The sequence below is a fragment of the Cottoperca gobio genome, unplaced genomic scaffold, assembly GCF_900634415.1.
Source record: "Cottoperca gobio unplaced genomic scaffold, fCotGob3.1 fCotGob3_231arrow_ctg1, whole genome shotgun sequence".
Classification (NCBI taxonomy): Eukaryota; Metazoa; Chordata; class Actinopteri; order Perciformes; family Bovichtidae; genus Cottoperca; species Cottoperca gobio.
The window spans coordinates 53166-68239 of NW_021166860.1; the positions used below are offsets into that span (position 1 = coordinate 53166).

At 45.7% G+C, this 15074-nt stretch overlaps 2 protein-coding genes across 4 annotated transcripts in view; both read left to right on the plus strand.

Moving 5' to 3' along the window:
• LOC115004970 (sodium/potassium-transporting ATPase subunit beta-1-interacting protein 3-like) overlaps positions 1–1225 on the plus strand; it is an 8570-nt gene extending 7345 nt beyond the window's left edge. For both annotated transcript variants that reach the window (XM_029426732.1, XM_029426731.1), the window contains 3 exons: positions 45–105; positions 588–670; positions 760–1225. In XM_029426732.1, coding sequence (XP_029282592.1) covers positions 45–105; positions 588–643 — 117 coding nt within the window. In that variant the 3' untranslated portion in view covers positions 644–670; positions 760–1225. The remainder of the gene's footprint in view (positions 1–44; positions 106–587; positions 671–759) is intronic.
• A 1626-nt stretch (positions 1226–2851) lies between these two features.
• Positions 2852–14855, plus strand: LOC115004971 (YTH domain-containing family protein 1-like). Of its 2 annotated transcripts, XM_029426733.1 has the most exons (7): positions 2852–3226; positions 4755–4782; positions 5172–5263; positions 10739–10789; positions 10975–12600; positions 14066–14110; positions 14770–14855. In XM_029426733.1, exons 1-7 carry the CDS (start codon positions 3200–3202, stop codon positions 14782–14784), a joined length of 1884 nt encoding a protein of 627 aa, XP_029282593.1. In that variant the 5' UTR covers positions 2852–3199; the 3' UTR covers positions 14785–14855. The 2 variants fall into 2 exon arrangements, with proteins under 2 accessions (XP_029282593.1, XP_029282594.1); XM_029426734.1 differs by lacking the exon at positions 10739–10789.
• The last annotated feature ends 219 nt before the right edge of the window (positions 14856–15074 follow it).

A 15074-nucleotide genomic window follows, 5' to 3' on the forward strand; every position in this document is an offset into this window, starting at 1 on the left:
AGAGAAAGGAAATTATTCACTTTTATACATTTTAACTCCCGTAGCTCCCGGGATTTGTTTATGCCTGCTACCTCGCCAGCACTTTCTCAGATGAGGAGGACAGCTGTAAGTATGATCAATGATATACAGCATTTATATCATTCATTATGGTAAATATAATACATTTTAATTACATTAGCCATTTCTATTGACATTTTAAGAATTGTGTCCTCTAAAAGGAAGAGTTTGAAGTGGGGTTGGATGAAGTTATTCAAAATGTATTTTCACATTGTACATATTTGTTATTTTTTATGGTATTTTCTTCATATTTTTAATTGTAATTTTTGCATTTATGTTATGATATTAAGAGGAAATAAAAAACCAGGCAAGTACTGCATAAGTTAAGAACATAAATGCAAAAATTACAATAAAAATATGAAGAAAATACCATTAAAAATACTACAACAAACATGTACAATATGAAAATACATTTTGAATAACCTCATACAACCCCACTTCAAAACATCCAAACTATCCCTTTAGAGTACATGTGGTTTGCATTTTACACTGATTTGTATCATTTATTTATATTTTCTTTCTTGTTTTAGTTAATTTCATTGGTGGATTCCATCATCCATCCAAACCCTCTCAGTTTCTCTTCTAGTGCAGTGCACCTGGAGTGCACCTGCAGGTGGGTTCAGTAGCACCGTGGTCATTACCTCTTCTCTCAATCTATGTCTTATATGTTGAGCATCTCATACACAAAGTATTTCTCCACAGATTTTAAATAACCACACAAGTAAAGTTGTTGAGGAAAGCCGAGAAGGAACCGGGCAGAACGGGGAAACGACTTGGAAGACGGTCATCGTGAAGTTACTTCAGCCTGGATGTCAAGAGAGGATTTCACTGAATAAAACGTGCAGAGCCGTTCATGATGCGTTTTTTAAAATCTACCTGTGTGCAAGTGTGTGTGCAAGTGTGTGTGCAAGTGTGTGTGCAAGTGTGTGTGCAAGTGTGTGTGTGCAAGTGTGGGAAAGAAATAGAAATCACGGGATATGAAGCACTCAAATACAAAACAAAAGTGTGATTTGAATAATGTAAATAAGTAGCTGGTTCTTTCTGATGTTTTTAAATTTTTTATAAATTATTAATAATGTGTAATTTCAGTTAGAAAAAGTGACCACTCCAACGTGTGTAGAGTATGATCATTATAATTCTGTGAAATAAACCATGTTTACAAAACCGCTTGTGTTGCACACATTTCTTTATTATTTAACATTTATAAGACTAAGAATACATAATCCAAAGTCTCTGTAGGGTTAGGGTTTATGTAAAGGCCGTGTCACACATCTCCGTATGGCAGAAACGTGTGCTGGCGTATATGAACATTTGTCAGAGTCCAGATACGACCAACTTTTCATCAGATCGGATCTGAAAAGTGAACGTATACAGATACGCATGTCTAACCTGTTGATATCGTATCACTTACTAATACAAAATGTATCAGACGAATACCCAACAAATGCATAAATACCTACCTACGTAAATATAGTATGTGAATACTTACCTACGTAAATACAGTACGTGAATATTTACCTACGTAAATACCTACATGAATACCTACGTGACTACGTTAGAGGTACGTTAGATATAGGCTACGCCAGCTGACGGTGACTCCTACAGCCAGTTTATTGATAACGAGTGGATAACCTATTCCTACCCGATGTTAAGATGATGCCTGACGACGGAGTAACTTATTAACGTGTTTCTACAGTACAGCTAGCGTTCAGCATGTTAGCCGTTCTCCAGCATCAGCATGACGTGAACCAGACGGCACTTTTCCAGCTCCGTTGTCCAGACGCTCTGATACGTTTAGAATAAGTAAGTGATACGCTATCAATGTTTGACATGCGTATAATAATTTGTTATGTATTCGTTATGTATACGTCAGTGGTGGAAAAGTTGGACGTATTTGGACTCTGACACATTTTGAGCTACTTTCCATATACGCCGGCTTGTTTCTGCCGTACGGAGCTGTGTATGTCTGGCGTGTTCGGTGTAACGTCTGCGTCCTTCGATCACAACTTATCCTTAATTTATATCAACGTATTGCCGATATTTCGTATGCGCCGACATATGTTTCTGTCATACGGACATGTGTATATTATTTCATTTTATTCTATTCTAATTTATATATATTTTTGATATGTTCTATGTGTGTATGGCGTGAAGGGCTACACTCATATTTCATTGTGTAAGCCTGTGTTTTAAAATAACAAATAAAAGAACCTTTTACCTTTTTAGGAGCAACGATATTGTGCTGCCACAGTTGCACAGGCTTATGACAGCGCGTGTATACTTTTCAAAAGCTTAATTAATTACAAGAGAGCAAGAATTTTTTTTATTATTATTAAAAATAAATATTTTTCTGTTATATTTTTGGGTTTTTGAAAAAAGAAAAAAACACCACATTTTCTCAATAATAAATAAATAAACTTCAATAATATGAAATTGTTATAAGAAAAAACTAAATGTTCTCTATTCAGAACAATTGTTAGAGTACAGATTATTGTAGAAATATTAGTTTGCATTCCTCAATATCTAAATAATCAGATTAAAAAACAACAAGCAAAGAAATATTGACAATACAAATAAATGCATAGATAAATTAAATTAAATTGTCCATAATAACAATGAATATACAATCACAGCTGACCTATAACCAATTACAAGAATAAACAGTGTTGGACGAAGTATTTAGAACTAGATTTTAATATAAAATCATAAGAAAAACAAAAAATGCTGCTAGCTAGGTAGCCCTGGATGCGTCTTTTACGTCACCTACGTCATTTCCGCCCCGCAGACCCCGGATGAAGCTGCCATTGGGGCAAGTGAGCAGCAGGGCCACCGAGGCTGGTTGGATTTTAATTTAACGGAGTTAACGGGGGTCGCAGCGGATTGAAGCCCCGCTGGAGTTAATGTCGACAGGGCCGCGCGGAGTGCCAGCGACGGCTACGACGAGCAAACGGTCCACCGAGCCGGGCAGAGACACCGGCTAACGGCTGCTTGCTAACTAACTGTTTAACATTAACTGTGCTTCTCCAGCCATTAGCCTCTCTCTCTCCACACACACACACACACACACACACACACACACACACACACACACACACACACACACACAGAGCTTACATACTGCACAACACCTGGTGGATGAAGGATGTCTGCCGCCAGTATTGACCCTCAGGTAAGGAGAAACGCTTGTTTTATTCCCCCCACAGAGAGGCGAGGTGTGCGGGGTGTGTGTCCGAGCTAGTTCGCTAACAGAGGGGAGGTTAGCTGGATATCTGCCTCCTCTCTGCTGGTTACCAGAGGCCTGGACCACAGCTTCCAGTGGGTGGCAAAATAAATAAAAAAGCGCCCCCCACCCCCCAGAGGAGACGTATAAACATGTCAGCGTGCAGCTAAAATGATATGTGATGTTTTTAATAACATTGATTCAGAATCAGGGTTTGACTCCTGGTTTTGTGTTGCTGTTGTTGCACAGATAGAAAAGCTACAACAAAGATGAAGCAGAGTAAACATTTAGCAATTTTAAGATAAGAACATCTTCAATCTGCACATTTTCCAATCGCTAAACAATCAATTTAATGTTGTGTATTTTATATTTTTAGTGTCGTTTTATATGATCATTTTAACCTGTAAATGTAAAGTGTTTCTGAGTGCTATGAAAAGCAATCTATAAATAAAAATGTATTATAATTATTTATTTTTTTATTGTTCCTGAGGCCAAAAATGCTACACACATTACTCTTAAAACAATATGTAGCCACAGGCAAAGTCAACATTTAAATCCAAGTAATACAAGAAGAAGATATATAAAATATTGCACAAGCCTTTTAAGATAAAACAATAAATACTTATGCATTATAAAATATATATATATATATATGCATTATACAAATGTAATACATATACATTATACAAATGTAATACATAGGCATTATACAAAATTAATACATATGCATTCTAAAAATAAATATATATATGCAATATAAAAATTAAATATATAGGCATTATAAAAAAAAAAAAATATATATATATATATATGCATTATAAAAATGTAATACATGCATTATAAAAAAAAATATATATATATGCATTATATAAAATTAATACATATGCATTATAAATATATATATGCATTATAAAAAATAAATGCATATGCATTATAAAAAGTTATGTACATACAAGTAGGTGAAAGAAGATATATATATATATATATATATATATATATATATATATATATAAAAATAAAGTGTGTTTATATAATCAATACAACAATGAAAAACAACATACAATGTCTATAAGTTGGACCTTTTCTGTACATTGTATATAATAATGGTAGTAATGGAGGTGGTGCAAATACAATATAATAAATATTGAATGACTAATATAACAGGTTTCTTTATGGATATATAGAGACTACTCATGTTGTAGCAGTCCCTCATTCTTTGCTACTTTTCCCAATACGTTTTTAGCAGAATGTCATAATTCCCAAGACAGCAGTTTATTCAGCATAAACAGCCACGTAGGTTTATATTTGATGTATTTTAATGTAGTGTGATAAGTGTTCATCAGAGGGACGGCCTGTGGGAACTGTTCTTGTGTCTGGTTGTTTGTTGGCGTACAGAACATTATAGACCCAACATTATAGCAAGTGTTGTGTTTTTTCTCCCTTCACATGCATTCTTCCTTTCAATGCGACCACTAAGACATCGAAAGGACAAGATGCAAACAAAGGTAAGAAGAGAAATGTCCAACGATGTCTCCAGAGCGTTAAATAATGTCTTTGCATCAACATATTTCCATGCAGTAATGAACATACATCATCGTAAAGGAAAACAGCTCATCAATGGAAGACACCTTGCACTTTCCAAAGTTCAAATCTTCTAAAGGTTACGTTTATCCAGCAGACAGGATAATCTATTTTAAACATAGAATTATTTTTTCAACTTCAGTCCAGCTGTAAGAGAATGGGATGCACACGGATAGAAACAAGTTATTAATGCAGGATATTTCATTTGCACGGGAGGTCGGTGATGCTGTACTTGCAGCTTGTTCCTTGCATGGACATATCCATGCAAATATGTGTAAATTCCAGCTTTGACAACGGTTTGATTTTATTGCAGCCTTCCCAGTTTCAGTGCAGAATGGCTCCCTCCACCAGAAGGATGCAGTTCATGACGACTTTGAGCCTTATCTCACCAACCAGTCAAATCAGGTAGGAAACTCCTTTCAACGGTCTTGTAGCACCGAATAGTTCGAAGCTTCATTCATAACGTTGACATTCAAATTCTAAATCAGCATTCGGATGCTGCGCAGCGTCTTCATTTCTTTGCATGTTTATTCATTGTATTTAAAGCTGGTATTTCTGCACAGTGTCAGACAAAGATGATTCTACACGAATGGATAGATACTTTATTCATCCCGAGGGAAATGTAGGCATCCAGTATCTTAGACATTATACATTATATCATTATTTAACTTTAATCTCCCTCCAGTAAGTACAAATAAAAAAAAAAGGCTGTACATTATAAATACAAAAGTAAAAATACAGACTGTTATAAATAATTACAAAAGTAATTTTACAACACTGCTACATTGACCACTGTTCTTGTTTTATGGTTTGAAAGTTTGGAGTGTTTGAAATGTTTGAATTGTTGTAATGTTGGAATCCCCCGGCCATCACCGAGAGGAGTTGTACAGTCTTATGTCCAGGGGGACAGAAGAGTTGTTGAGCCTGTCTGTGGAGCAGGACAGGGACAGCAGTCAGGACAGGGACAGCAGTCTGTGGAGCAGGACGGGGACAGCAGTCTGTGGAGCAGGACGGGGACAGCAGTCTGTGGGGCATGACGGGGACAGCAGTCTGTGGGGCAGGACGGGGACAGCAGTCTTTGGGGCAGGACGGGGACAGCAGTCTGTGGGGCAGGACGGGGACAGCAGTCTGTGGAGCAGGACGGGGACAGCAGTCTGTGGAGCAAGACAGGGACAGCAGTCAGGAAAGGGACAGCAGTCTGTGGAGCAGGACAGGGACAGCAGTCTGTGGAGCAGGACAGGGACAGCAGTCTGTGGAGCAGGACAGGGACAGCAGTCTGTGGAGCAGGACAGGGACAGCAGTCAGGACAGGGACAGCAGTCAGGACAGGGACAGCAGTCAGGACAGGGACAGCAGTATGTGGAGCAGGACGGGGACAGCAGTCTGTGGGGCATGACGGGGACAGCAGTCTGTGGGGCAGGACGGGGACAGCAGTCTGTGGGGCAGGACGGGGACAGCAGTCTGTGGGGCAGGACGGGGACAGCAGTCTGTGGAGCAGGATGGGGACAGCAGTCTGTGGGGCAGGACTAGGACAGCAGTCTGTGGAGCAGGACAGGGACAGCAGTCAGGAAAGGGACAGCAGTCTGTGGAGCAGGAAAGGGACAGCAGTCAGGAAAGGGACAGCAGTCTGTGGAGCAGGACGGGGACAGCAGTCTGTGGAGCAGGACGGGGACAGCAGTCTGTGGGGCATGACGGGGACAGCAGTCTGTGGGGCAGGACGGGGACAGCAGTCTGTGGGGCAGGACGGGGACAGCAGTCTGTGGAGCAGGACGGGGACAGCAGTCTGTGGGGCAGGACTAGGACAGCAGTCTGTGGAGCAGGAAAGGGACAGAAGTCAGGAAAGGGAAAGCAGTCTGTGGAGCAGGACAGGGACAGCAGTCTGTGGAGTAGGACAGGGACAGCAGTCTGTGGGGCAGAACTAGGACAGCAGTCTGTGGAGCAGGACAGGGACAGCAGTCTGTGGAGCAGGACAGGGACAGCAGTCAGGACAGGGACAGCAGTCTGTGGAGCAGGAAAGGGACAGAAGTCAGGAAAGGGAAAGCAGTCTGTGGAGCAGGACAGGGACAGCAGTCTGTGGAGTAGGACAGGGACAGCAGTCTGTGGGGCAGAACTAGGACAGCAGTCTGTGGAGCAGGACAGGGACAGCAGTCTGTGGAGCAGGACAGGGACAGCAGTCAGGACAGGGACAGCAGTCAGGACAGGGACAGCAGTCTGTGGAGCAGGACGGGGACAGTAGTCTGTGGAGCAGGACGGGGACAGTAGTCTGTGGAGCAGGACGGGGACCACAGTCTGGAGCAGGACAGGGACAGCAGTATGTGGATCAGGACGGGGACAGCAGTCTGTGGAGCAGGACAGGGACAGCAGTATGTGGATCAGGACGGGGACAGCAGTCTGTGGAGCAGGACGGGGTCAGCAATCAGGATAGGGACAGCAGTCAGGATAGTGACAGCAGTCAGAACAGGGACAACAGTCTGTGGACAGGGACAGCAGTCTGTGGACATCAGTCAGGACAGGGACAGCAGTCTGTGGAGCAGGACGGGGACAGCAGTCTGTGGGGCATGACGGGGACAGCAGTCTGTGGGGCAGGACGGGGACAGCAGTCTGTGGAGCAGGACGGGGACAGCAGTCTGTGGAGCAGGACGATGACAGCAGTCTGTGGAGCAGGACGGGGACAGCAGTCTGTGGATCAGGACGGGGACAGCAGTCTGTGGAGCAGGACAGGGACAGCAATCTGTGGAGCAGGACAGGGACAGCAGTCAGGACAGGGACAGCAGTCTGTGGAGCAGGACAGGGACAGCAGTCTGTGGACAGGGACAGCAGTCAGGACAGGGACAGCAGTCTGTGGAGCAGGACAGGGACAGGAGTCTGTGGAGCAGGACAGGGACAGCAGTCTGTGGAGCAGGACAGGAACAGCAGTCTGTGGAGCAGGACAGGGACAGCAGTCTGTGGAGCAGGACAGGGACAGCAGTCTGGACAGGGACAGCAGTCAGGACAGGGACAGCAGTCAGGACAGGGACAGCAGTCTGTGGAGCAGGACAGGGACAGCAGTCTGTGGACAGGGACAGCAGTCGGGACAGCAGTCTGTGGAGCAGGACGGGGACAGCAGTCAGGACGGGGACAGCAGTCTGTGGAGCAGGACAGGGACAGCAGTCTGTGGAGCAGGACAGGGACAGCAGTCTGGACAGGGACAGCAGTCAGGACAGGGACAGCAGTCAGGACAGGGACAGCAGTCTGTGGAGCAGGACAGGGACAACAGTCTGTGGAGCAGGACAGGGACAGCAGTCAGGACGGGGACAGCAGTCTGTGGAGCAGGATAGGGACATCAGTCTGTGGAGCAGGATAGGGACATCAGTCTGTGGAGCAGGATAGGGACAGCAGTCTGTGGAGCAGGATAGGGACAGCAGTCTGTGGAGCAGGACAGGGACAGCAGTCAGGACGAGGACAGCAGTTTGTGGAGCAGGACGGGGACAGCAGTCTGTGGAGCAGGACGGGGACAGCAGTCAGGACGGGGACAGCAGTCTGTGGAACAGGACAGGGTCAGCAGTCTGTGGAGCAGGACGGGGACAGCAGTCAGGACGGGAACAGCAGTCTGTGGAGTAGGACAGGGACAGCAGTCTGTGGAGCAGGATAGGGACAGCAGTCTGTGGAGAAGGACAGGGACAGCAGTTTGTGGAGCAGGACGGGGACGGCAGTCTGTGGAGCAGGACGGGGACGGCAGTCTGTGGAGCAGGACGGGGACAGCAGTCAGGACGGGGACAGCAGTCTGTGGAACAGGACATGGTCAGCAGTCTGTGGAGCAGGACAGGGACAGCAGTCTGTGGAGCAGGACGGGGACAGCAGTCTGTGGAGCAGGACGGGGACAGCAGTCAGGACGGGGACAGCAGTCTGTGGAACAGGACAGGGTCAGCAGTCTGTGGAGCAGGACGGGGACAGCAGTCAGGACGGGAACAGCAGTCTGTGGAGCAGGACAGGGACAGGAGTCTGTGGAGCAGGACAGGGTCAGCAGTCTGTGGAGCAGTACAGGGACAGCAGTCAGGACGGTGACAGTCAGGACGGGGACAGCTGTCTGTGGAGCAGGACAGGGTCAGCAGTCTGTGGAGCAGGACAGGGACAGCAGTCAGGACGGGGACAGCAGTCTGTGGAGCAGGACAGGGACAGCAGTCTGTGCAGCGGGACAGCAGTCAGGACAGGGACAGCAGTCTGTGGACAGGGACAGCAGTCGGGACAGTAGTCTGTGGAGCAGGACGGGGACAGTAGTCTGTGGAGCAGGACGGGGACAGTAGTCTGTGGAGCAGGACGGGGACAGCAGTCTGTGGAGCAGGACGGGGACAGCAGTCAGGACGGGGACAGCAGTCAGGACGGGGACAGCTGTCAGGACGGGGACAGCGACAGCAGTCTGTGGAGCAGGACAGGGACAGCAGTCTGTGTAGCAGGACAGGGTCAGCAGTCTGTGGAGCAGGACAGGGACAGCAGTCTGTGGACAGGGACAGCAGTCTGTGGAGCAGGACGGGGTCAGCAGTCAGGATAGGGACAGCAGTCAGGATAGGGACAGCATTCTGTGGAGCAGGACGGGGACAGCAGTCTGTGGAGCAGGACAGAGACAACAGTCTGTGGAGCGGGACAGCAGTCAGGATAGGGACAGCAGTCTGTAGAGCAGGACAGGGACAGCAGTCTGTGGAGCAGGACAGGGACAGCAGTCTGGACAGGGACAGCAGTCTGTGGAGCAGGACGGGGACAGCAGTCTGTGGAGCAGGGCGGGGACAGCAGTCTGTGGAGCAGGACGGGGACAGCAGTCTGTGGAGCAGGACAGGGACATCAGTCAGGACAGGGACAGCAGTCTGTGGGTCAGGACAGGGACAGCAGTCTGTGGAGCAGGACAGGGACAGCAGTCTGTGGAGCAGGACAGGGACAGCAGTCTGTGGACAGGGACAGCAGTCGGGACAGCAGTCTGTGGAGCAGTACGGGGACAGCAATCTGTGGAGCAAGACGGGGACAGCAGTCTGTGGAGCAGGACGGGGACAGCTGTCAGTGGAGCAGGACGGGGACAGCAGTCTTTGGAGCAGGACGGGGACAGCAGTCTGTGGAGCAGGACAGGGACAGCAGTCTGTGGAGCGTGGAGCAGGACGGGGACAGCAGTCTGTGGAGCACGACGGGGACAGCAGTCAGGACGGGGACAGCAGTCTGTGGAGCAGGACGGGGACAGCAGTTTGTGGAGCAGGACAGGGACAGCAGTCTGTGGAGCAGGACAGGGACAGCAGTCTGTGAGCATGACAGGGACAGTAGTCTGTGGAGCAGGACAGGGACAGCAGTCTGTGGAGCAGGACAGGGACAGCAGTCTGCCGCTGGACACTTAGTGAATATTATTTGTATTATAATATCAGTAGAATTAGATTCCAGTGAATTCCAGAGTTGTGAAGTCTGAAAGTCGACATTTATTGATAAAAGAAAGATGTAATCATCTCCAAAATTCACCAAACTCAACCAAATGTTCTGCTTCGATCCATATTTGTTGGTGTTTAGCCTCAAAAACAACATTTCCACTGCTGTCCCGCCTGCTGCACACACTGACGAGTTATATTCTTTAAAGAAAGTTGATTTTAAAAACTTTCTTTGGTGATGATGTCATGAATCAGGGCTTCAGCGGATCCTGACGAAGTCTTAAATGCAACTGTTTGAAATCTTGGCCGAAGAAGGTGGAAGATTTTCTTAAATACAATTTTATGGGTATTAATATAAATGCTCTACTGTTGTGTTAACTGCAAATCATCAAGAAGGTTTTAGAAGGATTTAGCTAGAGTTTCTTATATTGCTGTTATTTATCACTATTATATTGTTTATGTCAATAAATTCATGTAATTTTAGGACTTATTTTCATTCACAGGCTTCTCATTTTACTTCATACTTCTGCCAATATGACCGCAAAACACAAACGGTATTAAATTTCATTCTATGCGGCCTTAAAACGTCTTAAATTGCACTTGTTGAGATTTGCATAAACCCAGTAAAACAAACATTTGAAGCTTCATTCAAAAACCTCAATATGAACAAAAATAAATGACTTTCAGTACAGCGCTAGTCTTTTGTGACACTAACCAAAGACTCTATTTGTGTTTGTAGAACAACAGCTATCAATCCATGACAGACCCTTACCTGTCCAGCTACTATGCCCCCTCCATTGGCTTCCCTTACCCTCTCAGTGAGGCTCCCTGGTCGACCGGCGGTGACCCACCGATCCCCTACCTGACACCCTACGCCCCCCTCAGCAATGGAGACCATCACTTTATGCACGACACCGTGTTCGGGCAGCCGGGCGGGCTCAGCAGCAGCATCTATCCTCACAGGTTCAACTTCTTCCCTGAGAACCCGGCCTTTTCCGCGTGGGGCACCAGCGGCTCTCAGGGCCAGCAGACTCAGAGCTCAGCCTACGGGGGCAGTTACAGCTACCCCCCCAGCTCTCTGGGAGGCACTTTAGTCCCTGATGGGCAGACGGGCTTCCACAGTGACACCCTGAGCAAAGCTCCCGGTATGAACAGCCTGGAGCAGGGCATGCTGGGTCTAAAAATAGGTGGGGACGTGACGGGAAGCGGCTCCGGTGTGAAGAGCTCCGGCTCTCTTGGAGGCGGCAATGTAGCTGCGGCTGTCGCCACGGGCAATGGTGGCACACCAATAGGGATGCCCCCTCCGAAGCCGGCATCGTGGGCTGCCATCGCGAGTAAACCTGCGAAGATGCAGCAACAGAAGATCAAGAACAAACCCGGCCCGCCCATGGCTGGAGGTCTGCCTCCGCCGCCCCTGAAACACAACATGGACATAGATACATGGGATAATAAAGGAGCTGCTAACAAGATGGCGCCTCCTCTGCCGCCCCATCACCACCACCACCACCACCACCATCACCAGCAGCTCCACTCCCACGCTCCCAGCCTCCTGCCCCCCCTCCAGCAGTCCCTACAGTCTGCCCAGTCCCTCGTGCAGCAGATGACCATGCAGGGTCCTCCTCCACAGTCGTACCAGAACCACAACTCCGCTCCGACACCTCAGACCCGCTGGGTAGCGCCCCGCAACCGCAACTTGTGCTACGGTGGCGGAAGCTTGGACAGCAGCGGCTCCTCTAACGGCGGCGGTGTTGGTAACGGAGGCGGAGGGGGCGGTGGTTTGCCTCCAGAGCCGGGATTGGAGTCCCACCCCGTGCTGGAGAAGCTGCGGGCGGCGCACAGCTACAATCCCAAGGAGTTCGACTGGAGCCTGAAAAACGGACGCGTGTTCATCATCAAGAGCTACTCTGAGGACGACATCCACCGCTCCATCAAGTACTCCATCTGGTGCAGCACGGAGCACGGCAACAAACGTTTGGACTCGGCCTTCAGAACCATGAACGCTAAAGGTCCCGTCTACTTGTTGTACAGCGTCAACGGCAGCGGGCATTTCTGCGGCGTGGCCGAAATGCACTCGCCCGTGGACTACGGCACCAGCGCCGGCGTTTGGGCGCAGGACAAGTGGAAGGGCAAGTTTGATGTGAACTGGTTGTTTGTTAAGGACGTGCCTAATAGCCAGCTGCGCCACATCCGCCTGGAGAACAATGACAACAAGCCAGTCACCAACTCACGTGACACTCAAGAGGTTCCTCTGGAAAAGGCAAAGCAGGTGCTCAAGATTATCGCCCAGTACAAACACACCACCTCCATCTTTGATGACTTCTCCCACTACGAGAAGAAGCAGGAGGAGGAGGAGGTGGTGAAGAAGGTAGTAATTTCCTTTTGGTCTTAACATGTGACCCTTTTAAATTAGAGGAGTGAAGATATTTAGGGACTGTACGGGAATGATTGGTGTGGGAGAGAAATCTCATGTAACGTTAAGATGAGACACGGTTCTCTTCATGTTGGTCAAGTTTCAACATTTTAAGAGCAACATTGGGGATTATATGGAATTTAGGCTATTTATTCTTTCAGACTCGTGGAAAGAAACATTTAAAACACACATCAGAGTGTGTGTTTGTAACTGTGTGTGTAGATGTAAACTCTCCACAGCTACATTACATCACGCCTCATGTACATATTAAACACTTGTAATATAAACTTGTGTTGATGTGAGTCATGAAGTGGGGAAGCTTCATGATATCTGTTAGTTACATGTTTGACCCTGTTCACCTGTAGTGTGTACAACATGTATGACCCTGTTCACCTGTAGTGTGTACAACATGTATGACTCTGTTCACCTGTAGTGTGTACAACATGTATGAATGTTACAATACATATCTTTAAAGGAGCTTTTCTCTAAAGGAGCTTTTTCTCACACTCTTCAGCAGAAGTCTCCACTTCAGCAGCACTTACATACACCAAACTTTCCACTTTTATTCCTCTCTATATTCTGAAGCTTTGTGCAGAGGGCTTTGTTCACATGTCACTCACAGCTCATGTTATACACGCTACACTCACTACATGCAGGAGATGCACAGAGTTCTGTGTGTTGACAGGATTTAGTGATTTATGGAGTGATACAAAGACAGATCCAGAATCTGTACAAACCTTTGACATGTGAACAACATGAAACACTTTGAACCTGCTTCATCCAGACTTCTCTTTAGATCTGGACATGGAGCACATCAGCACATCTTTAATAACATAACGCCTCATGTACATATTAAACACTTGTAATATAAACTTGTGTTGATGTGAGTCATGAAGTGGGGAAGCTTCATGCTGATATCTGTCAGTTACATGTTTGACCCTGTTCACCTGTAGTGTCTCCCCTTAAAGTATTAATACTTATTTATATCCCCCCCTTTGGTTTAGATTATATTTCAAAATAAAGTATTAATATTGGTACAATTCCTTTTAATTGAAGCCCTGTAATATGTTTGCCTAATATCCTAATATTACAAATAAATGTGATTTAGGATCTGATCAAATATGCATTTAGTCTTTCTAATTATTTATTAAATGAATCTGTCTTTCATAACTCTGAGTGGCATTATGACCCGGTGTATTTGAATGCCTTTTGTCTGTCATGAAGACATCGAGTTGATTTCACGATTTGATTTTGCTATAAATGTTAGAAATAAAATTCTAAATAAGATTTGAAAAAGTAATAATAATAACCTCCTTTTCTAACATTTATCCTTTGGTCATTGAAACGATTGTAAGATTTGATGAAATATTAAAAGTGATGACGTGTTATTCTAATAAGACTTTCATGTGTTCTTTAACAGAGCTATGAACCTGCACCCATACAGAGCCGACCCCGACTCGATCAGGTAACGTCTGTGTTCTCTGTGTCCGGGCAGGCTGCAGAGAACATTAGCATTATATTATTAATATTATGTGCTGAATGATCAAATTAACTGTTATTCATCTATTCACACGTGTAAAACCTCAGAACTTTATTTAATTGTAAAACATAACATGGGAGAATTGTTCCTAACAGCAAACAGTTGTATTTATTCTACTGTACAGTATTTAATTATATATTATTATATTTAATTCCTGCATGTCTCTTGAACTGTTTTATCTCTGTTGCATTGTGGGACTGTACTTGTTGTGCACGGGACATTAAGCCTTCGCATCTTTGAATACTGGGAGCAGCAACACAAACTATTGTTGTTTAATAAAGAAGTTGGGCAATAATTTACCTTTTCTTTCATCATTCTGCGATTTGATTTTATGCTGCACACGATTGTGCAAACCGTGACAGTCTGTGGAGTCTGTGCAGCCTCAAGAACCCTTAATGTGGAGCTGCAGCAGTAAGAAATGTTCGCTTCGCATCAGCAGTTTTTCAGTAGTACAAGTATTGCAATACTTTTACCCCGAAGTCATTGTGTCAGGATTGTGTTCAGCCAGAAGTCACACTTCACAGACTCGATGATGATGATGAGTAATAATATTTATTCATCTTTTCTCATGTCTTTGTTTTCAGGATCGTCAGAAGTAAACAGAAGACGGCTGTCGACGAAATTTAGATTTAAAAAAAAAGAAAAGGAAACACAAGGACATAAATAAATTGAAAACTAATATTTTTTTCTATTTAATTTTGTTGACGTCAAACTTGTGAGCCCCGACGCTCCGACGCTCCCGGCCCCCCCCGTCTTCACGACGCGTGCAGGGATGAAGCTCGCTCCACCGGTTGAATCGCTTCAATAATATATATTTTCCTGTTTTCTTTCTTACCTTACAAATCTCTATCGCTCCCCCTGAACTTGCATTCTTAGCTAAATATAAGTA

Bases quoted from the DNA above. Each gene is read 5' to 3' on its own strand.
- LOC115004971 (XM_029426733.1), top strand. From the start codon at position 3,200: ATGTCTGCCGCCAGTATTGACCCTCAG. The intron at 3,227-4,754 runs GTAAGGAGAAAC...GCGACCACTAAG, and splicing joins CCGCCAGTATTGACCCTCAG to ACATCGAAAGGACAAGATGC. The intron at 5,264-10,738 runs GTAGGAAACTCC...TTTCATTCACAG, and splicing joins TCACCAACCAGTCAAATCAG to GCTTCTCATTTTACTTCATA.